The sequence below is a fragment of the Nematostella vectensis genome, chromosome 9 (genome assembly GCF_932526225.1).
Source record: "Nematostella vectensis chromosome 9, jaNemVect1.1, whole genome shotgun sequence".
Lineage (NCBI taxonomy): Eukaryota > Metazoa > Cnidaria > Anthozoa > Actiniaria > Edwardsiidae > Nematostella > Nematostella vectensis.
Window position 1 is genome coordinate 6843945 of NC_064042.1, and position 24494 is coordinate 6868438.

A 24494-nucleotide genomic window follows, 5' to 3' on the forward strand; every position below is an offset into this window, starting at 1 on the left:
ACCTCATAACTCTATAATCATATGCCCTTACAATGGCAATGATGTGTCGTTTCTGGTAAATCAATTAGTCGGTACAAAATATCAAATCCAAGTCAAATAAATATAGCATTTATTAATACATTTGTCCTTCTCGTAAACATAGTTCTGCTTTTGTAGAATTCCCCATTTGATGGAGCACCTAATATTACTGAGGGAGAGGGGGTAGGGATGTTTGCGACCTTATCGGATCCCGTGCGCCAAGCGGTCAAGCCACAAACATCATCTCCCTCTCCTCCCTGAACACTTGGCAATTTGAATGTTATTTTTAAATACACTATTAAAATCGACAATTCTTTTAACTTGAATTCCTTTCCCTAGTGCACGTCTCTTTTTTGTCAATTTATTGATCAAAAAATCGTCATCAACTCTCTGTCATCATGTCAAACAGAATATAACCTCCGTTCTGTATATTTTCCTTTTTCTTGTCATATAATCTATTCTAACAATTCAACTCATAAATTATCTGTAATACCTAACATTAAGTATCATGTCTAACGGAAAATACCGTTCTGTCCATTTTCCTTTTTTTCTTTTTATATATTCTACTACAATAATTCACTTCATAATTTCTCTGTTATACCTAACATGAAGTTATCATGACGGACGGGACATAGCCTCCATTCTGTTTTTGCCACTCATCATCCTCCACGGGGGATTCATTGTCATTCATTTCTCCCGCGGTTTGCCTGTGGCACTCTCTGATTGGGTGCTTGGCATCTTTGCAATCACACGATATCTTAGATAGTACCGAGCCCGCGATAATTACTTCTCTAGCGGACGATCTTCGGAGTTTCAAATCCAACCGTCCATTTCTTGTTCCTGGTTTTAGCGGCTCCGTTTCTGGTGTCTCAAATGCGCAGTCTCCATTGGCTGACATGGAATCGAGGTCCGATGAGTATCGCTTTTGTTTGTCCTGACCCCCGCAAGGGAAACTGGGAATGCTTAGAAAAATACAAGAAGACCTGCTGTCTCTGGAGTTCGTCGATAGTTTTGAACGAGTGCTTCGTCTTTTACCATCCGATGGCTTTCCGTTGAACGAACTATGAGGCGATACTCTGAACGAGTTCAAACTCGATCTACTCCCTGTGTTAGCCTTAGAGGTGTTTGGTAGCGACGCCAGCTGATCTAGCAGTTTATTACTAAGTTTATCAATTCGCCTTTGGCAAAATCCAAATCTCTTGATCAAGTCCAAAACATCTAGCTGGAAGTGTTTCGTTCCCAGCGCATACAAATAAGGATTCGTAAAGGCGTTGATCGGGTAGATGAACACTAGCAAAAACTTTGACGACGGTACATTAATGACAGGGTTTCCATATATGGCGATAAGTCCAAATAAGGCGATAGGAAACCAGCACGAGAAGTTAGACAGCACGAGTAGTGCCATACGCTTGGCGACACGCCCCTCCACGCGCGCCGCGCTCGAACAACGCGCGCCTCCGAGACTACAGTACATGCGCGCGTAACAAAACAGTACACTCAGGAACGCGATGCCATTCGTGATCAACAGAAAAGTTACGTACGCCGTCGACACAGGATTCCCGACATCAAACGGAAGACACACGGCGACCTTCTGGTACGAGCTAATCCCCACTAGGGGTAGGGTAGCGAGAGTGAGCGCAAATAGCCACCCACACGTCATCAGAGTCCCGACCTGTTTGATTGATAAGTGCATGTCGTTCTTTAGCGGATGGACTATGGTGTAATATCTCTCCAAGGTGATTATAGTCAGAGTATAGACTGCTAGTTCTGTGGATAGGATTGAGAGGAATCCCGCCGCGTTACACCCCGTCCCGAATTGCCACGCCCTCGCGTGATTCTGGTATTCACCGTACGTGCACGCGTCCGCAGTCGCGATCATGCCAAGGTAGATCCCCATGAAGAAATTAGCCACTGCGAGATTTGACATTAGGACCCTGTACATGAGCGAGTTGCGGCGACTATTCGCGAGTACGATCAACTGGAAGCCATTACCCAGAGTCGCGAAAATCGCGACAAGCCACGAACACGCGCGAAGCCCATCCGTACCGAGGATATCCTCGCAAGGGTTAAACGCATCCGGTTGGGGTAAGCATACTAGCACAGGGCGCGGTCCACCGAGGGTAGGCAGCTCGTTATGATACTGATTAGAGCATCTCTTTGGAGTAGGCTTCGCGAGCGTTGTATTTTTTAACACCGGGAAGCGATCTTTGAATTTGTTAAATGGGTCATCGTTGTCGAGCGTTGTTGGGGTAGCTATAGTAGTGGTTGTCAGGTCAGATGGAAAGGGACTGGGCTCTGTGTCGTTACAGGGCGGAAGTTGAGTGAAGTTATCGAAGTTGGGTGTGGCCACGTACGGGTCGTGCTGCTTGCTGAGTAGACAGCAATGGAAATGGTACTCCACGTTGATGTGGATGAGTTTCTCGAACGACTTAAAGGGTAACTGCCACAGGTTTATTGCCTTGCGGATGTCGAGAAAGCTTAGTGTCCTGACGCCCTTGCTTGGGAGGGAGGTGATTTTAGTCGCGTTGACGGACCTGCAGAAGAAATCGAAAAAGAAATATGAGTCCTCACATGTAAGTGGATCTCTTGATTGGAGACTGCGCATCCCTCGTCTTCTCGGATAAGGACGTTAAGCCGGAGGTCCCTTTTCTCATTGTACACCAATAACCCTGTATTGGGGGACGTAAACGAACCGCTGGGGACGCTGGCCCGTGGTACCATCTTTAGCGACAATGCTTACACACTAACCAACACTCATGATTGTAAACTGCGTGAAGCAGTCTGTATCTACACACTGACGAGTAAAGTCAGTCACATGTGAAGCGCATTTGATCATTTTGTATGTTAAAGTGCGCTATCCAATTGCCAAACATAAAATTTAATACGATAGCTCGGTGATGCGCACTTGGCTTTTCAGAGAAGAAAATTAGGATTAAGCCTCAGGTCAGGTCAACGTTTTTGAGGGGGAAACAAAGGTCTCTGCATATGGGAACTGTGAGGTTTTCGCCTTCCTTATATGGCGTGTGCTCTTGTCGTGTCTTCAAGTGCGAAGGCATGACAATCCAAATGTAAACAGAAAAGTGTTGGCAACAAATATCTCATTCGAAATAATATGGATGGGGATACTGGGTACTTACAGGCGTAGCAGCGAAATGCCCTCAAATGCGTCTTCATCAAGGTATTCAAGAGGAGTGTTAGTCAGATATCTGAAATTACAGGACAAGTCAGTCATTCACGCGTTTCTGCACAGGTGGAGGGGATGTCTATGTTTTCTATTCAAGCGCTTACAAAATAGGAGCTGAGGGGAGCACTCCGTTCTTCACTGTAGTGTGCGCGGCTCCTTCCCCATTCTTTACAATCGTGTCCCCAGAATCCTTCTTATTTCTGCCCATGGGTCGACAAACGGGCCCTGGGGACGAGATTGCGTTCTTTACCGCTGTGGGTGTGGTCTCTTTTCCTTCTACCGTTGTTCGCGCGGTTCTTCCTCCGTTCCCACGCTGTGGGCGCGCGCTCGCTTTCCCCCCAATCTTCCCTTCTCATGCTCCCCTTCTCGCTTGCTACACAGGCTAAAGAGAATGATCTAATCGACTGTATCGTCGGATGTTTCTCCTCACACGAGAATTAATAGACTTAAACTTATAACTTACAGCTCTTGTAGATCCGGATTATAGCGAAACACGTTTGATGGCAGACGTAAAATCTTTGTCCCTGACAGGTCTCTGTTTAGGTAAAATTGTCAGATTAATTAAAAAAGGTAAAATTCCATGAAGGGTTTTATATCCATTACTCGCAAAAGAAGCGCTAATAGCGCGCGCTACCGCCACATCTGGCGAGTCACGATGGATAATGAGTAATAACCCTATTCATACACTTACAGGATTCTCAGCTCGGGGTAGTTGATAAGGCCAGACGCACTTATCTCTGTAAGCGGATTATCTCGAAGATCCCTGGTGATTAATTAGAAGCTATATTTGAGATCGGCGCATCCATGAAGTATTAACTAGACAGGATATATCTACGCATAATCTATGGAACAATCTATAGTGCTAGTTATCTGCATAAACACATGTGCATCGAATCCTGAAAGACCAAAGTAAAAATAAAATCTATTTACATCTCATCAGCATAATGCGAGAAAATTGCGGGCAAAATTAGTTGGCAGATTGCAAAATAAATATTCGGTATAGATATATGTCCCTTTTTTTACATGATGCAACAAACATTCTGAAAATAAAGTGACACACGCCTGCTGTTTCTAAGCTTCAAGCCTAAACAGACGGATGGGGGGGGGGGGGGGGGTAAAAATAACTGCCTCCTGGATTCAATGCTAGTGCACTGGTCACACTACTCGGCACTACGCCGGCCACTGTATCACTTACAAGTAAGTAATGGTTGACTTGACGGTGAACTCCGGGATTTTCTTGATACTGTTTCCCTTAAGTTTTCTGTTGAACGATTAAAAGGGACTCAAATGATACTTGCGCTCAAGTGTTAACTTGGAATACCCGCTTTTACTTACAGTGTTCGCAGTGATCTGAGACCGTCCAATGAACCTTTCGAGATCCCCTCGAGCCCATTGTGCGCTAAGTATCTAAGGCACAGAGGTAATAGAAATGATTAAAATAAGATGAAGGTTATTGGAAAAAGATTATAATTGAATATGGTATCGCCAACAGACAAATGGTGGACAATATTGTTTTAATGATTAAAAACCTGTTAATATAACGATGCAACTTTACTCGCCAAACCATGGCTCAGATTGTATTCTACTCACTGATATGATGCCTTTTTTAAATACTATTATTTTGTTGAAAGTCTTTGACTGACGAAATTCGGCGATACGGACCTCGAGAAAGCTGATTTGTCTTGTTTTTCATTAACGGTAACTATTGTTGCACATAAAAAGAGAGAAATCAGTGCCCGCGAGCAGGAAATATTCCCCTTTCCCACATAACATTCAATACAACTTTAATACTAAAAAACGCGTACAGCCCGGGAAAACAATGGCAGTCCACACAAACCCAACGCCTCTCCCCTTCCTAGCCTCGTATTGGTGCGAACGTCATTTCCAGTCTCGCGCTGCTGCCAACTTACAAATCTGTAAGGTTTCCAAGTCCATTGAACATTCCTTGCTTGATTCGTCGGATGTTATTGTGCGATAAATCACTGGAATTTTTTAAAAAAGATTTTTCACTTGTTTTGCTGATAGTTTATTCGATAAGGGGTCGATGATTTGAAACAAAACGTCGTCCTCTACGCAGGGCTTATGTATGTATGTAAAACGAGATAGAGGTGTGAGAATGTTGGTGATAGTGGTGGGGGGGGGGGGGAGAGGGAGGCATCGTTGATCGTTGGCGTTATGAAGATGATAACATTGAACAACACTGCTTGGACGGATTTAATTTTTATGTCTTCAAAATTATTGGTTGCATTGTCTCTCCCCCTACAGCGAAAACCAAGGCGGCAATTGAGCACTTTGTTATTGAGAACCTTGCCACCAGGATACTCACAGTTTAGTAAAGTTTGTGTCATTGGTGCACTTGGATGACGGGAAGGTGGTCAAATAAAGATTTCTGCACGTTCTGAAAAAAGTTAGTTTTCGACTAAGACAGAAGCACGTAAAAGATCAAGATCTGTTATCAAACACCAAGGTTTATCCAATAAGATTAAACAAGGTCCTTAATATTTTTTACGAATATTATGTAGGGCGTACTGTGGCGGTACTCCCTATACTTAAACAGGGAATGTGTATATATCCCCCTCCTTAAAGAAAGAGTCCCGCCTTCCACAAAAAATTCAATCTCTAAACCAAAAAAGCATTAACTACTTCTTACATTGAGCGCCCATAGATGATTCTTGCAAAGCTGTGAGATGCTTCTAATACGATTATGATAAGAGCAAAGGGTACAATTTGTTTCATCTTGCTGCGTCAATGTGCAATCCTATGGCCCTTGAACAAACTGCAATCAGATGCATCAAATACGATATAATACTGCCATTGGAGGCCACGCCCATTCCTGGACAGAGGAAGAGGGGGTTATGCTAGGAGAAGAAATAAAATGAAAATATAGGAATACGTATATAGACCAGTAATCGTGATTTTCAAGGGTAGTGAAAAAACGATGATTATGATTCTCTTAAAAGATTATGAAAAACCTAATTTAACTTTTACCCTATAGCTTAAATGGACTTTTTTTTGGTTTTTATCTTAACACTCATCAATCAAGATATTCCTGCTAGAAGCATTTCATACAAAATATCTTGCGCTTTATTACATTTTTTTTTGTTGCCCGTGCAAGTGCAACTCGTTAAAATTAAATTTAATCCTTCTATCAAATTTCATTCAAATGCAGAATAAAGCAATCTTTGTCTATGTGAATGCTTATATCTCGCTTCTCTATCCCAAGGGCAATGAAAAGCCTTATTAGTCAATTTTTCTAATAGTCGAAGACTAAATGTTGTCGCTGCGGTTTTTCTCCATATCTCCAATAACAATATTCAATAACTAGGTATTGTATATCGTTTCATACATAGGGGAAATACCAATATTCTCCTTTAGATTTTGCTTATTATTTCTATAATGAATTAGTTGCCATCTTATATCATTTGTAAGACCCACTATACAAAGTGCTCGTTTTAAAGGTTTATTGTTGTGTAGGCTTGTTATCGCAAAATTAATTTGCCGCTTAGCCCATAGATATGTTCACCACGGGTGGTCACAAAATTATCTGATCTTCAAGCGAATTTCTACTATTTCTCTGCCAATATTTCCGCGGAAACGACCAATCTTACACAATACAATCTATGGTGAATTAGGAACTTTGATCTAAATCGAATAATTTGTCAGTGTTCATGTGAAAGAAGTCGCGATAATAACTTAGCAATATCATCACAGAAAAAGCGGTGTGGTCTGTGGTAATTATGGCGGAAACACAGTTTATTTTGATTGTAACTACAGCAATTTCGGGGATCTATGTATTTAAACAATAATAGATAGATCCAATACATAGCTATCCATGCGAGTAATATGTCATTTGCGATGCTTTCGTAATTTTGTAAATACTCGTATAGACTGAATAGCCCATTTAATTTGGTATTGCTTTGACACCAGGTGGTTCGTAAGTCACTGTATTTTTTAAACCGTTTTTATAATTAGAAGACCTCGCCAATAACATAAATAGATTATGTCCATTTGGGGGTTGAGGTGAATTGCCCCAAATAAATATGAAGAAAATAAAAGAGAAATTCCAGCATCTATCTTCCACAAGATATAATTTAATCACGCTAATTTTGAGGAAATAAAAACAGGCCACTGAAGTTGAGCATCGTGTATAAATTTTAGCACTGTATCTTTTGTGCGAGATAACGATGAAATTTTTAAAGGCCATGGTAATCTGCCAGGTTTGTAACAAATTGATGCAAAATTTCCTAGATTGTTTATTGAAAAGCCTTTTTTGTGAGCAATAATGGCTCTATTTTTGAAATGTATGACTTGATACTTATCTTTTTAAATCAGTTTTTGCATCTGAAAAATTCATTTTGTTGTTTCAGAATCACCTTATTATATATACAACCACTGCCTGAAGGGTTATAAACAAAATCAAAATATACCTATTCCCCTTGAAGTAAAAGGGTATTTTCTTTTTGGTGTACCTCAATGCAGGGCTCCTTCGCTTTGTATTTGCAGTGCGATACTTCAGGAAGCTTTTCCCATTAGAAAGCCAGTCTTTTTCTTGCGATTTGCGCACACAATAAACTACTCAAGCGACGCTTATTCGGCCAGTTTAGCTGTTTTATCGCACTTATCTTCCCGTCTCCTCGACTCAGCCAAGAAGGCAAGGCCTGAAGGATCGCGTGGTTTGTTGATAACGGCTTATATTTGTCAGTTGTAAATCAACAGGCACACGCACGATCCACGAAGACCCGCTCCCTTTATATCGATGGCTTTCCGCATTTGAAAGTGTCTTGTACTGAAACCCCTTGTGTAATTAACTAGGATTCCGCTAACACCTCGACAGTAACAGGAAGGCCGGTGTCTTGGACTCGTTTATGTTACGCGTACGATGCATTTGCGTACCAATACATCTTGATCAAGGTCGGAGATGTGATTGGGTCGAGTGACCTAGAACAATCGCTTATACGGTCGGTGAACTATAGTTATGCTAACAGCCCCTTGAGCCAAATACCCAATAACCGTAACAAGATTTTGCATTTAGCTATTGTCAATTAGTGTGTTTATCTATTTTAACATAACAACCATGTGATTTGCAAACCGAGGCTATGAATTTGAAATAGACTAGTGGCTACTTAACAGTTCGTTTGATGGGCCTTTTTGCCTGTTAATGAACACAAGGACATCAAAAACTGTGATAGCTTTAAGAAAATGCCGGATATAGACTTATAAAACGCCGGAATCAATGAAAAATGGGCGCTTTTCAACCTGTGCCGCGACAATTTGGCAAACCGCTCCCTAAAATCCTTAAAGCGCTTTTAAAAAGATGTTGTTTTAAGATTAAAATTTTTAAAGCACAAAGATCTTAGGAGACGCATCCTGTTTTTTTTTATTGGTTAGTTGTTTTGGTCCGATACGCATGATATTTTAAAAGCTGAAGTGTAAGGTGCTTCGTGAGGATGGCGTCAGGTGATGACGTGGGTCGGCGCACGAAATCTCGTCGGATCTAATCTCCTTTTCGCTTCTTACTCACGCTACGCACTCTGTCATGTACACAACACTCCCCGTGAGAAATTGTGTCTTTTTGTTGGAGGAAGGGGGGGGGGGGGGGTGGGTAGGGGAAGCTAGGCTTACCTTGGATCCGCGATTTAACCACAATCAAGCAGAAATCACTGGGCTGGTTTTGGTGTCTAGTGAACTGTCAAATCACAAAGAAATGATAAAATAACTAAATTAACTAATAACTAATTTACAATTCTTAGATTCATAGACAGCACGTTAGAAAAAGTAATTTTTCATGGGGATTTTACAGATCATAATTCATATCTATTCGCAAATATAAACGTTTGCCACATCAAACAGGGAAAACCAAGAAAGGAAATAATTTGTTGAAGACGTTTAGAGTAGCAGAAGTCAAATCGCGATCTATTTGGCACCACTTAACGTGAATGGCCACATTGCGCGGCGCCATCGTGTTAACTCGCTTGTCAAACTGGCCCATTATAGCCTCATTTAACCCTTGAATGAGAAAACTGTCAAATCAAAACCCGATTTCATTGCCTAAAAAGGAATCTTCACTTACAGAGAGTTTAAGGCTTCTTGATAGAAAATAGGTCCTAAATCAATAATGACATGTATAAAATGCCGTTTGATTACCGGAAAATCGTCGCAAAATCACCGCATTTATTATATACCGATTTTGATATGGTCGCTTTTACTGTAATCACTGACAAACTATGAATTTGTTATTGCCGGGTTTCACGCCGGGCACAAAACACTCCAAAAGCGGCAGGGTTTTCCGTGTCAAATCGCCATCTTGGACGGGGCACGTTTTCAGAGGACTGGTGCCGAATTTACGAATCTGCTCGGGCCCTATGTTCTAAAGCTCGTAGGATTTTCGCTAGCTTCGGAAAATAAGATCGGATGGCGGTAAGGCACAGACGGAAGAACAAGGTTTGATTTGGTATCAAACACGGCCAGAATTTCGCGCGGTTCCTGCGCCTATTCTTCAAAGGGATACGGTCTTTCCGCGACTTTTCCCAAAATGTCTTGAATGCAGTTATTTTGAGTCCCGATTTTATTTTTACGTCGAAAGAATTTATTGAAAATCAGCAGGGTAGTCCGATTCTTGAATCCCTGAATGTCTTCGCTATGATTTTTGTTTTGTAGATTTCTCCTCTGTTCTCGCGCGATTATTTTTGAAACCTCACTCTAATTTTCAAGTTTAATTGTAAATATGCCAAAGAGGTTTAGTCTCGGAGAGTAAATGCGAGAGGCTAAATTAAAGTGACAGAATGTGATGGACTCTTCGTGAGAACTGCAGGACCTGGAGGATGAGTTTTCTTCCCTTTAGCAAAGCATCGCTGAGAAGAAACTTGAAAGCGAAGCGAGAAAAGCTGAGAAGGCTTAGCAGAAAGGTATTTATAAAGAACCAAATAGAATGTGTTTACATATAATACTTATTTTGTAGAAATGCAGTGCTTATAGAAAAGGAATCGAAAGGAAAGGACATATTTGTTTTAGCCAGACTTGCGCATTATTTTACGCTATCGTGTTATTTAAGAGGGGTGATTTATTGAGTTATAAATTATAGTCAAATTGTTGGTTCTTTTAGATCGAAAGATTGTTTCGTCAAAGAAATAACACATGGAATAGAACTAAAAAAACCCGGCGCGAGCGTTGCTATGGTAGCTTATAAACAATAATTATTCTTTGTTGTGAAAGTATTTTCAGTTTCAACAGCGCTTCAGTTTATTGTATTCTTGGATAAACTTGTTCTTAACGAAACTCAAGTGAAACCAAATATGATAATCATTTAAGTTACATCAGAAAACTGAGTCAAATCAAAATAGTTAAGTAAGACTTAGTACTTAATTGGATTCTAAATTCTGAGTTCTTCCAAACAGATGACTTGTAGTTTCATGTTGGTCTAATTATTATCTTTGTTTGTTTGTTTCATATTTGATGGCTACATGGATATTCTCTTCAGATTAGTGATATCCTCAATAGAAAATAGATAGCAGTAATTAGGTTATTATATTATCAGGCTATATTTAAATGTAATCAATAACCTTACTCTGCATAGCAGTTAAAAATAGGTAGGTAGATTTAGACAGTCGTATGGAAGGTAACAGTCAGGAAGGAGGCAGTCAGCAGGGGTTTTTAAATGGAAATGCAGTGTCTATGAGGAGGAAGAATCCGACATGCTTCACTGAGGGAGGGGTCATGCTACCTGCTATAGTGATGTGCAAGCTTTAAAATATCTTAGGGGTAAGAATTACTGTTGACTACACCCAAAGTGCTGTCACTTAGGGTTACGCTACTAACGTTTACATGTTTCCATTATTTCTCTGTTGTTTTTTATCTTGCCTTAACATACATCCAGAACATGTTTGATGTACACACACTTTGTGTACAAGATATAAATGTTGCATCCAAACATTTCTTGGTGGCTGATTGCCATAGCTCTAAGAGTAAAAAAATAAAGGTATGTAATCCTGTAAAAAATAGCATGTTTGATGTACTCTGAGGTGGATTGTCTCCTTAAAAAGGTGAGTAAAAAGATGTAAGAGGCTAATTTGATAGAAAAAAAAAAAGAATCTATTTGTAAGCATCCAATGGTTAAATGCTTTTTTTATGAATGATAGACTTTGATAGGTGATGAAATATTTTTTTAAAATAAAATGTTTGATTTTCTATTATCTTTATTGAACTTTTTTTGTAAATTATCTTATGGCAGCCTAAGACAGAGTTGGTATACTTTCTACTTATCCCATTATCTTTACAAATGCTAAATGCAGATCTCTTATGTTATACAATTACAAATTACAGCAAATAAAAAAAAAATACATATTTGTATGTTAATTTTGGAATACATTTGATCAATATATTATTTCAAATCATCAGCAACTCTTTTTTTATGAATAAGAACATTGTTATTGTGATGCAGTGAGGTCTATGATAAACTTGAACACAGTATTTCAATGATGCAAAATCTGGGTTTAGAAAAGTTGTTTGGAAGTAAAGCTGTTCACTCACAAGAGTGCATGTTGGCAGAGCATTTACTGTATTGTGTTCTTACATAAAAAGTGTGATTGATCTGCTTTCAGCATAAAATAAAGTGGCTACCTAATGCAGGTTCATAAGAAATGTAAGGAAACTGGAATTGTATATCCCTTAGTAAATATGTAATGTATATACTAGAATCAGGGAAGAAATAAACAACATTCGTCTATGGTACTAAAATTAAAATACTTTAATATATTGGTAATTATTCTTTATTGAGGTTTTCAAAATCCTATGCAACAAAATGTTGCAAATGTTCACACATATTTTTTTTGTATATACTGTACAAAGTGATCTATACTATCTGAAAATAATAGTTATGTAATATTTGAATTCTGAGGCATAATACTGTAATGCTGATATATTTATATATATTTTGATATATCCATAACTATTAATTCTTGCCAATATTTATTCTGTCACACAACAGTTTTTTGACATTCATTGCTTAAAGCAATTAAGGATTTAGCAAAAAAGTAAAAATTTATTTGAAAAATATTTATATAATCTTACTTCAATTTTAGAAGTGCTCGTGCCTTTTATGGTAATAGAGACAATTTAATAAATACTTTATTCATAAGATAATAAATAATATAAGATTATCATATCAATTTATAAATATATATATATATATATATATATATATATATATATATATATTTACAATATTTATTGAATTGTTACATATTTTGTAACCTCTATTTCTGAAATAAATCTTGCAATTTCATACTCCTGCCAGATATTTTCTATTAATATAGATATACTTAAAGTAGGAGTCCCTCACTAGAGTTGTCCCTTGAATAGAGGTGTCTCTTGTTGGTAGAGTTGTCACTAGAATAGAATGTCCATAAAATAGAGGTGCCCTTTGAATAGAAGTGTCCCTTGAATAGAGATGTCCATTGAATAAAGTTGTCCATAAAACAAAAGTGTTCTTTGAATATCATAGAGGTTCTATCTTGAGTTAAGGAGAGATAATGCAGTTGAATAGAGGTATTCTTTGAATAGAGGTGTCAATTTCATAAAGGTGTCCCTTGAATAGAGGGTCCCTTGTATAGACAGTGATCCTGAATATAATGAGGATCATGACAACCATACGACAACAGAGACTGCAGAAAAGCACTGAATTCAATATCTATTTTTCGTCAGGAATCTCATCTTACTAAAAATAATGCATTGTCTGCCTGGATAGAGGTGCCCTTCGAATAGAGGTATAACTTGAATAGAGATGTTCATTGAATAAAGTTGTCCATAAAACAAAAGTATTCCTTGAGTTAAGGAGAGATATGCCATTGAATAGATGTATTCTTTGAATAGAGGTGTCCCTTGAATAGAGGTGTTCCTTGTATAGAGGTGTTCCTTGAATAGAGGTGTCCCTTGAATAGAGGTTTCCTTTGAATAGAGGTGTCTCTTGAATAGAGGTGTCCCTTGAATAGAGGTGTCCCTTGAATAGAGGTTTCCTTTGAATAGAGGTTTCCCTTGAATAGAGGTGTCCCTTGAATAGAGGTGTCATTTGAATAGAGGTGTTCCTTGTATAGAGGTGTCTCTTGAATAGAGGTGTCCCTTGTATAGAGGTGTCCCTTGAATAGAGGTGTCCTTTTAATAGAGGTGTCCCTTGAATAGAGGTGTCATTTGAATAGAGGTGTTCCTTGAATAGAAGTGTTCATTGGAAAGAGGTTAGAAAACAGTAAAAACGAGAATGTCAGTTTTTGTGTTGTGGAATTCCACAAGTGTTCCATTCTCCATAAAAAAAGGAAGAACAACCTGCGATCGGCGTGTATTGTACGCTAGTCTCAGCTCCTTGTTTTCGGAGACAAAAAGGGACACCATATGCCCGGTCTTCATTCCTTTAAGCTGGCGTTTGAAAAATTCCAATCACCTCTTCTGATGTGAAGCCGGACAAAGTAACGCAAAACACCTTAAATAAACGGATCGAAAAAAAGTGCAGAACTTCTTCCTTCTTGTCCTTGGAAATAAAAAAAAATGGACAAGCAAAACCGCCGAGAGTTTTTGCCAGTCTTCGTTGTCGTAGGGTTGTCATAATCCTCGTTATATTCAGGATCACTGTCATCAAGGACAAGAGCGAGCACTTCTTCACGACTGTAGCGAGCCGCCATTTTGAAAACCCCGCCAGACTCACGCGTGCATCCGCTGATCAAAAGTACAGGCGAACATTGCCGATTTTAGGACACTTTGTGCCCGGCGTGTTTTCTCTCTTTGACGATAAATATTCGCCTTGATCGCTCGAGCGTTTGTCGCTTTAAATATCTGAAAAGGGCGGAGAAAATTACCTATCTCGCTCGCTAATTGGAGTTAAAAAAACAGCAGAACTGCGATGGCATATAAAAGCTTCCGGAAACCAGGGGGATATCCCCACACACGTAAATGGATGGAAATATTTAATTACATTCTCATGCATTTAGAATCTCTCATTTATCACGTAGGACAGCTTTATTTGAGCCCTGGCCTCTAGGACGTGCTTCATAAAAAGCCAAGTTCAACTTTTGCTAAATTTAAAGAAAAGAGTATTTCCAGGCCATATAATCAGCTTAAAACCTACCCTGAGAACTTTCATTAAAAAGGGGGAGGAATTGTTAAAAAAAAGGGTCTTTAAGAGGCGCAGTATTTGTTGACGTGTGTTGCGTGTGTTTGTCTTGGTTGTCAAGGACAGTATAAGGGTGAAATAGCCGAACAATTATGCTGTCGTGATTCCATCCTTTTCTATTGTTTACGAATTGTTTATGTATTTTCTATCTAAAGTAATTTGACACTGAAACTGGCACAATTGATTAGTTTGATTAATTACAACCTTATTACCCTTAAAAAGTTGACCTTTCCCGCCTTTTTACGACTCTTTTTGAGGTCCATTTGATAACCGACCTGCGCTATTTTCTCACTAGAATGCGGTAGATAAATAAACTATATGCGTATTTTAAAAGGTCGAATTCAATGCCAAACGAATGATATTGCTTTGGTAAAATCGATAGGACTTATTATATTCTAGGGACAACTCTCACTTGAATTTTTCTGTTCGAAAAATTTCCAGAACCTTTTTGATAGAAAAGACAGCAGCTGTTGTTCCATATACCGAGAAACGCCTGACAGAAAAAGTGGAGGAAAACCTGAGATACATATCATTGCTGTTATCGGTTCGATATCAGAAGGTCAATGAACAATTATAATAAGTAACAGTAATTTTTTTGAAGCGTGTTTTATATAGTTTACTTTTATGGCTTTCTATATTAATTTTTACCTTTAACTTTAGCCAATGAATCACACTTTTTCCTGTTTTTGCTGTGAACTCATCGTCATTTTCGTTCTCGATAACTGTTACCTACCCAGAGAGTCTTTTCTTTAACAGTTTTTTTTAACAGTTTTTGCTGTGTACAGTAATAAGTTTCAAAATTTAAATTTCAGCAGATTATTAAAAAAATAACAGGGCGGCTCGGAAGGCGGTATTTTATGCGAAAAGCACCGAAGTAATGAGACGTTTTCGTGAGCAAGTATTATTGATGACTTGTCAAGCACTAACAGCGCGTAAAGTGAAGTAAGGGCAATATATACTAAAACCCAACCAGTATTTAATCCTCACTCTTTTAATGGTCTCTTGACAGAATCTGGAAATTAATCAAAATACGTCAAAACATGATGGGGAACCTTGCTTGGAATAGCTTGGAATTTTACTTCTTTGAATAATATAGACTATGAGAAAACAAACAGTCAAACAAACAAAGCAAGCAAACAAACAAACAAAAACAAAACAGAAAAAGGGAACTATTACGTTTTGACAATATATCAACAAAAACATTTACTTTTAAGTTAACTTCATCAAAGTCTAGAGAGAACCTCACAATAAATTTAAAACAAAATTTTACTAAATCGAACTGACAAGATATTCCGTTCAATCTCTTACTAAGTAATTTTGATAGTATGTATATATAGACGTAATAGATATATGATTAAAGATGGAGTACTTTTATTAGTTAAAAGGGTTTAGACCCATGGTTTAGTCAAAACCAAAAATATACCTACTGGCAATAGACATTTGGTCTCGACAACAAAAAATACGTGCGAAAAAGTAAAGAAAAAATATTTAAACATTACTGTGAGGGGTGTACTAATCATATGGATACTTAAATTGCCAAATTACTAACCGGCATTGTTTGAGCTTAAGCCAGCTTATATGCTGAAGCAAAACTAGTTTTTTTTTTACTTTTGCCGTGTTTATTATTCGCAGGGTGCATTTGAATCCACGATTGAAATCGATAATACTAAAATTAATATCGTTTGCTTCTTGCTGCTTGTGTTCTCTACAAGAAATTGATACTTGGGAAAATAGTCCTTGAAGGTGACAATAACAAAGCAACTGACCATAATGCCTCGCATTTTAACAAAATCGATCATTGTAAATATCTTGCGCTCCACTACTAGACAGCATATTTCATCTATTCTAAAAAATAATCATTATCGATTGTGTGTAATCTCATTTGCGGATGTGTTCCTTACAAAATCGTTATGCAAAAAAATCAAAAGAAAAAGAAAAAAAGCGTGGTGAAATGACAAAAAAGAAATAAAAAAACCCGAAAGGTTGATCTAAGCAGGGCGAGAATCCTTTTTAATCTTGGTTTTCTTTATATAGTTGCCATCCACACCACCTTGGCTACATTTCTCTATTTCCTGTTCCAAATTTACATTTAAAATTTATATATTACACGACAAGTCCCATAGCCTAGATTTCCCAGTTTTGGAGATTGTTCTTTTGGGCTGACAGATTTGGCAGAGAGCTCTAATCAAGAACAAAAAAAGATAAAATAAATATAATGGCGACCGGAAAGAATGTCTAGAAATAAAATTTCAACGAAAGTTATGCAGTTTTACTTGTCTGTATATATCAACTAAGTAAACGTCAGCGGAACATCGAGTGTGTGCTGTAGACTATGTGTATACCTTTTGCAGCATAGTAAAAAACGATGCACCTGCGTTATCAACCGATTAAAAATTCTTGCTTTCAGCACGACATTCTTTCACTATTTTTTCCACCTTTTTCACGCTAGCATTCTTGGCTTTAGGAAGGGTTGTGTTTTTGTTTTTTTAAGTTTTGGTTATTTTTTAAGGTAATTCATCTTGAAACCTTAAATAACCCGAAGCTTTCCTGTAATTGCCGGGCTGCATCAGTAAATGTGTACAAGCTAAATGTATAGATAAGTTCTATCAGTCAAGTCGTGCCCTATGGGTGTTGTTACGTTCGCATAATATAGACAATGTGGCTTTCGGCTTTCCTGGACCTAATAAATCATTTGAAATTCCGAAAATTTACGCAAAATGTTGAATTTCTTGGTTGCTTTTTGGGAACACAAGGTCTGATTTCAGGCAGGCTTTCGTAATAGCAACGAATTATTGAAAACTAGTTTAATACAGGTAATCTCTGCAAACATCTGCGATATGCAATAGCTATATTTCCCAATGGGGAGGTTTTAAAGTTACATTTTCTACATCGAAGAGATACAAAAATATCATTCTCAATGTAAAAACAGATAAAAAAGTAAGATAACCTACCTTACCGTCGCCGAATCAAGGAACCTATTACCAAATTCATAGCACGTGAAATATGGCCAGGATTTTAGTACGGGCACTAAAAAGTCCACGACTTGTCAAACTGCCCTAAATCCCTAGGAATAATCAGGTGGGGTCCAAAACGCTGATTGGTTGATTGAAATAAAGCGAGACTTCTGATTGGTCTAGCGTGTTATTTAGCTAATTATTGGCGCGCGTAAAGAGCCAGCTGATCATACGCGAGAGATCTGACAACCAAATATGCGTTACATTCGCTATGTCAACACCTCCACATTTGCGCAATGACTTCGAATACATCTTATTAGAAACCAAGTTAAGTTAGACGCGCCCAGGAGTTCAATTTACCACTGAAATGATGCTTTCAAATGGGATTAGACATGAAAGAAGACAAACAAGTAATTACGACAACCTCCTAAAGCTATGAACAAAACATCTTCAATGTGGTTTACTTGGTTTTGTCTTCTATGGGTCATGAGATAGGTTTGCGTAATATTATATATTCACACAATAAGACGTCAGACAATTGAATTAGCAAGTACTTTTAAGAAAAAAGATGGTTGAAAGAGTATAACTAAAACGGATGTTTTTTAAAGATTTCTGCGTGCCGCTAATCTTATAGTAGCTTTTACGTATTTATGAAAATGTGATAATAGTGCCAGCTCTTCCTGTCTATTTTGACGCTTTTCACTCTGTGTCCAAAATTGTTTAGAGCCAGGGTAAAACACAGGGCCGCTAAAAGCAGCAAGAGGAAATCCGGCATTTCATATGTCTGAAAAGCACATTGGGCTTTTGAACACTACGAGCCAATTGATCTCAAAATAAAGACAAAACAAACCCACATTATACCATTGGTGTGTGAAGGGTATTAGGTACCTATTGACAACATTGACTTTTAAAATAACAAAGCTTGTCTTAAGTGGACTTTGTAGGCGTAATATGGACTGCGAGCTCTTCGGTACAAGTTGTGTACCTATGTTTGTTTTTCGGTTCTACTTAAGGCTAGACTGAAACTGATGTTATACCGCGAGCTTTAAAAGATATTTCACATGCATCACATGGAGTATTCTTTGAGACAGATACATTCTTTTTTTCTATTTATGAGAACGTCTAATTTCAGTTAAGGCAGTTAAGGCAAATATCGGTGCAGGCCTGTACCCGGGTAGGCGTTTCCAGATAGTGCTCCCAAAATCACCCAAAAAGTGCTTAAAAAGTGCTCCAAAATCAAAATAGTGCTCGAATAGTGCTCCTTGGCGAAAAGAAAATTACCGTATGTTTCTAAAACAGTTTAGAGATAAGTTGTGTTTTAATTAAAATTTGAATAAAAATAAAATATTAAATAAAATATTAAATACTAAATACATGCATTAGATTATCTTATATTGTTGTCCATGAACGGGTAAATCACACTTTAGTGTATGACAACTGTATTATAAATGACTTTGTTCTCTTTTGTGTTTGTTTACCTTTGTTATTTGGATACTTCTAAAAACAATGTTCATTTACAAACATCGACAATGTCAATAGTGTCAAACCTGATAACAGACGTTAATTATAACAATCTCCTAACATGTAATAATTACAATAGATGTAAAACAGGAAAACGTGGCAAACAGATCTTCTAGATAAGGCATTCTATTATTGTAATGAACTCCACAGTCTACCCAATATTTGTGGTTACCAAAGCACAAAAATGTCGAAATCACCAGTCTCACAGTCTTAGCCTAGTTGAGATAATATTATTTGTATTTAAGGAAACTAGAAATGTCTAAATAAGACAACAAAATCTAGTAACTTGGGTTAAAAAAGCTAGAAGTTGACTTGTTTACCCAAAAAGTGCTCTCTTATCAAAATAGTGCTCCTAAACCCAAATTGAGCTGAAATAGTGCCGAGCACAATCTGGAAAGGCCTACCCACCCCCCCCCCCCCCCCCCCCTAACAACGGCCAAAGGTCCATTTTGGTTCTAAATAGAGGTGCTATTAAGAATCAGCTAGATCACTCTGATAGGTATCTGGTATGTAGCCAAATCCGACAATAAGCGTCCCGTGGAGATACTGCAAAGGCATGGTCAGATTTTTATCAAGGAAATCCCTTCCCACCCCCCCCCCCCCCCCCCCTGGGTACGGGCCTGCGGTGTCGCTAGAAAACGACTTCGTCGTCGACGCCGTTAATAAAGACATTTGAGTCTAGGTTTTGCAACATTTCAAAGCATTCGTTTTGTTCAACTGATTAGATCGGGCAGCTTCGTCTGTCAACCATGAGAGGGATTCCCAAAGTTTATTTATATAAAGTAGGAAACGTGTGAACTGAACAAAAGGTTCATTTGAACAATGACCCTCTTGCACAGTATTATATTAAAACACCAGACTTAAATTCGGCGCCCAAAAAATGTGACACCCCCTTTAATGACAGCCCAGAAAAATGAACCCCCCCCCCTAAATCGGCGACAAAAAACGTAGCCCCCCCTACATATTTGCCGCCCCCCCAGTAATAAATAACCGCTCAGGTGTTCTTAGAATCTTTTGAAATATCAGGCTAAACGTTCTTATAAAAAGGTTCTTATAAAAAAAGAGTGTATAAGCAAAAGGCATTAATACGGAAAATAAGAGTTGATTCTTGGTTAATTAATTTATTTATTTGGAAGGGCTTGTCAATCAAATCTGCAATTCCTGTATCCGCGTAGTGCAGGTCGCACACGCTTGTGTCACGTGCAAAAAGTGGCGACATTGCAAGTCATGCGATGTGTCTGTCTTATTGGTTATGAACAGCGACGAACTATAACTGACAGAGTGATTGGTTTATCGATTGTTTGATTAGCCGTTTTTATAATAGAGACGTATAATGGGTCCAGACGACTTTGGGTAAAGATTGATAGTGCGTCAATTTACTCTGTCTAGTATAAAGACGGGCTTCTTGGACGCATTATACGTCATGACTAACTAAATGATTTAGTTCGACTGAATGACGAATTAATGCGTTTAGGTCGTCGGAAGACATTTAAATCTGGCCGCTCGCTCAGATGTTTTCTCTCTCGCCGGCGGCCTTCTTTACCCTCCTTTTTAGCGCCGCTACGCAGGTTATTTTTAGGTAGAAGAGCAAAAAGTAGTTCGAGTTTACGGAGCACAATTCTGTTAAGGAAAACATTTGCTCTTGCAGAGAATTCGAGTGAATGGTCTTGAGTTTGAGTCATCTAAGTTATTCGAGTTATTCAAATAAAAGCCAATGAAAAGAAAGTAAAAATAAATAAAAAAAAAACAAGGAAAAATTTAACGCAGGGGTGGCCTAGCCCCCCCCCCCCCCCCCCCCCCCACCCAGCAGCCAAAAATACAGTAAATGTATGAGACATATACAATACAGGAGAAAATGCCTTGAAAGTCCTTTTTGGGCCCCTCCTATTAAGGATCCTGACTACGTCGCTGCTAGTTATCCGAGTTCAAGTAAGTTGCTGCCTTGGGCAGTGAATTCTTAATTCCTTTTTATCTTCAATTTTCCGGCGATTCTCCTCAAAGTAAGGGCCAAGTACTCGGAACCACTAGCACCGCGACAATTGAACATCCCTCTTAACCTTAACGATAGCTCGATTTCCATTAATATATGAAACTCAGGCAAAAGAGAAAAAGATAACGAGTTTAGCGCGAGATATCAGCCCTACAGGTATGGGCGATCACTATCAATTGCAAATGGAATAACCCATTGTGAGAAATTGCGGATCAGGAAGTTTTAAAAAGAGACACAATGTCAAAGAACATCTCGTGTGCCTGTATTTTTGCACGGTGTTAAGAACCGACATGATATTATATTAAAGATTTAATAATGTATTTTTGCCGTGCTTGTTTCTAGCATAAACTAATACCGATCCTAAAGGGCAAGCGTTCTTAGCAAGTGCTCTTCAGATTATTTCATTATGAAAGAGATTAAAATGGCAAGCCATTATCGATAGTCGAATTATTCAGACCAACAAAACTAACCTTTTTAACGTGATGCCCCTATAAACGGAGGTACCTGGAATAAAAAAAGCTAAAATCGCGTTTTTGATCATCTATTTTGGCGGGGTTATTGTATTCTGTGTGGTTAACAGACAAATGTGAATTGTCAATCGGCAGTTGTCAATTCCTCAACAGACCTCGCCGTCCAAACAATAAGCCCTAGAATCCAATCAGAACACACTTAAGATTTGGTTAGGCAAATCTGTGTACGCGCACGATTCCAGTTGGCCAATCAGTGCACGAGTATGAAATTGAATGGCCAATCAGAGAAGAAAATATAGTCAAGCTGAAACAATTAGTGCGGACGCGAATTAAGTTGGCCAGTCGCTTATCAGTGGACATTAAAAAAATCTTTAAAATTTCTTTGAGTTGGTCAATCAGTAGGAATAAACTACAACTCATCAATCTAAAATTTGCTTAAGGCCTTTATCAGGTTTCCGACGAAATTACTTAAAATTAAAAATTTCTTATTTCTTCAGTATTTTGATGTTTTAACGACCAATAAAATGAAAATGTAGACATTTGACATTTAACGAACGCATAAACGCTTACGGTAAAGCAAAACACAAGAGGAGACCAAAGAAGAGCTAAGCGTGCTTCTATTTGCTCTAATAGCCGTTCGAGGCTCATTCCGCCAGGAAATGGTTAAACGTCAAGCATATCGGGTTCTCAAGTGCTTATGACAAAGTTCACCGACTAAAGCTTTTTTGTCTTATCTTGTATGGAATCAAGGCAATCCTGAAGGCTTTCATAAATCGTTTATTAGTATGCCGCACTTTTAAATTTGAAGAAAATTATACCAAAAAAGTGAAGAACCAGTAAAGATAGTTACCTACTAAACCCCCTTTTTAGCTTAACAAAGATCTACAACATTCTGCTTTTAAAGGTGTATGCCTGCTTGTAATCGCAGCAGCACTAGCAAATTTCACCGTAACAAGTGATGAAACCAAATTTTGAGCACTTAATGTTAATGACGGTCACAATAGCATACATTTCCTAAAATCAGTGTTTAAGATACCCAGCATTATCATCTATTCTAATATATAAGATTTTATAGCCACTAGCACACCTCAGCAACACAGCAGAATGTCGCAAAATGCTTTTCAACCATAACTAACCTGAACTTGAGAGTCTTTGAATTTTAAGCAGAAAATCAAAGCGGGACTAAGGCGTGGTTTCTAGGTACAGTCGTCAAACATGAGCGAAGTGCAACATCCCGAGACAGTCTTGAGAGTTTCTGGGTTTAGTTACAGAGGGTAAAACAGGGTCAAATTACCAGGTGGATGAAAATGCCGGGTCAATAAACCCAAAAGGCAAGCGAATAAACGTGAATTGCGCCGGGTGCGCTGGGCTCATAAGAGATTGGGCACGAGTCTAGCTCATTCTATTTGACTTCAAATGTTATGCTGAAATCGTTTAGTTAAATTGCTATGCACATTTAAGAGGGAAATCATAAACAATACATTGATCTAAGCGACAAGACGCCTACAGCCTGTCTTTTAACAATAAATAAATAATGCTTCAAAGAGAAGCGATTTCTCGAAAAAGCGAAAATAAGCGCCAACCGAGGCATTGAACTTGACAGCGAGAGAAATGACAGCTTCTTTTTCGTATCTATTATAATTTTTTGAATATAAGGGCACCACCAATGAGTTTGACTTAAGACTTTTCGACTTGACAACGATGAGTTATATTATGCGACTATTAAACGAGTGCTGTTTTTGGAGTCATGTAAGGTTTTGGAAATTACTAAGATGAGCTTACAATTCGTGTGATGTCTTGGCTTTTCTTTGAACTGTTTGTTAATTTCAAAACAAAATTTAAAGGCATCATAATTTATTAAAAGTGAAAAACAAAATACACCGCTGGCTTTCTTTTATGGCCAAAACTGAGAAATCTTTATCGCTGAAGAGCAATTTGTTGTTTTCTTTTATGACCAAAACTGAGAAATCTTTATCGCTGAAGAGCAATTTGTTGCCGTTAAGATATGATACTTCGGGTCAAAAATGGTGTCTAATCTCGCACCATTTGTGCGAAAGCCGTTGTGAAAATCAATAAATACAACGACTTATTGTTATAAAAAGGCAGAAATAATTAACAAATCGATTTTTCTCGGTTACCTGGTCTGTTGTACGGTAGTTATGTTTTCTCCACAGCGTCAAGTAATCGTTTCTACCGACAAGAAGAGGAAAAAGACAAGGTTTAACTACTCTGCAAGGCGTAATTGACGTAGGAAGTATGGATACTCGCAAAGTAAACGAATTTCTTGCTACAACAGAATATCATTTAGTTGTCAAGACTAGGCGCAGCTGGTAATGCTCGATGGCAGCTGCAATTCTCTGCTCCTTCACTGTTATACATCAGTACATCCAAGCCTTCAATATCATCGCCCAATCTCTCACAGGATAACTCAAGTGGTTGGCGATTGATCGAAAATAGGGCGTGAAAAGAGCCTTGAAGTTATTGGGGGAAAATTTCAATTTTCATGTCATTTCGAGTACTCGTAAAACCAACATTGGATTTCATTTTAAGTTATTGTTTGTAAAGATGATTAGAATCTTCGCTTCCATCAATTGGTAAATCCCGAAATAATGCATTTGTCAGTGGTTATACCTCGCAACAATACCACCATTTAGTCTTAGCTCTTAGCAAACTCGAGGATAAGATTTAAATTGTTAGAGCTATTTTCTGAAAGGTTGTCATTTGGTGCATGATAACATCTACGGATAAGCACAGATGGTGGGTGGGCACCAAACCAAAGAAACAAAATGTGAAAATGGAATTAAGCAAATCAACAGCTTTGAAAACAAGCGGGAAATTAAAATTATGTTTTCCTTGAAGATTTCTTCGCAGGCGTAGCGTAAAGAATACAGCAATTGGTTTAATTTCTACTCCTATGTAGATAGCTATCAGCATAATATTTCTTATCGTTTTCATTGTGGTCCATCAGGAAGCCAAACGGCAGGTTCTTACCCTATTGACATTTTCAACCCTCCTCGACGTAGATATGTTAAAGAACAGTTTATCGTGGCTATAATACCTCAAAACTTGCCATTTCACATTACAAATTGTATAAATGAGTTCGAGTTTTAGTTTATTTTAAATAGTAGGTAACTATCTTAACTTGTTCTTCGCTATTTTTTTACTCAGTAATTTTTTTTAAATATAATGGTTCGACATACTA

At 38.1% G+C, this 24494-nt stretch overlaps 1 protein-coding gene and 1 long non-coding RNA gene across 12 annotated transcripts; one reads left to right on the plus strand and one right to left on the minus strand.

The window, feature by feature from the left end:
- Positions 1–92: 92 nt before the first annotated feature.
- Positions 93–24112, minus strand: LOC116601924 (lutropin-choriogonadotropic hormone receptor). Of its 11 annotated transcripts, XM_032362815.2 has the most exons (12): positions 23431–24112; positions 22429–22547; positions 8825–8888; positions 5853–5978; positions 5529–5600; positions 5113–5184; positions 4538–4609; positions 4398–4463; positions 3894–3965; positions 3666–3737; positions 3156–3224; positions 93–2552 (listed from the first exon to the last, which is right to left on the minus strand). In XM_032362815.2, the coding sequence occupies exons 4-12, from the start codon at positions 5936–5938 to the stop codon at positions 620–622; spliced, it is 2514 nt and encodes an 837-aa protein (XP_032218706.2). In that variant the 5' UTR covers positions 5939–5978; positions 8825–8888; positions 22429–22547; positions 23431–24112; the 3' UTR covers positions 93–619. The 11 variants fall into 11 exon arrangements, with proteins under 11 accessions (XP_032218706.2, XP_032218700.2, XP_032218703.2 ...); XM_032362809.2 differs by lacking the exon at positions 22429–22547; XM_032362812.2 differs by lacking the exon at positions 23431–24112 and having other exon boundaries at positions 22429–22859.
- LOC116620916 lies at positions 9456–12484 on the plus strand. The gene is made up of 2 exons (XR_007313656.1): positions 9456–10107; positions 10680–12484. It is a non-coding gene; the product is annotated as an uncharacterized LOC116620916 (long non-coding RNA).
- Positions 24113–24494: the final 382 nt, after the last annotated feature.

Bases quoted from the DNA above. Each gene is read 5' to 3' on its own strand.
- LOC116601924 (XM_032362816.2), bottom strand. From the start codon at position 5,938: ATGAAACAAATTGTACCCTTTGCTCTTATCATAATCGTATTAGAAGCA. The intron at 5,185-5,528 runs GTGAGTATCCTG...AAAAAATTCCAG, and splicing joins GACACAAACTTTACTAAACT to TGATTTATCGCACAATAACA. The intron at 4,464-4,537 runs GTAAGTAAAAGC...ATCGTTCAACAG, and splicing joins CTCAGATCACTGCGAACACT to AAAACTTAAGGGAAACAGTA.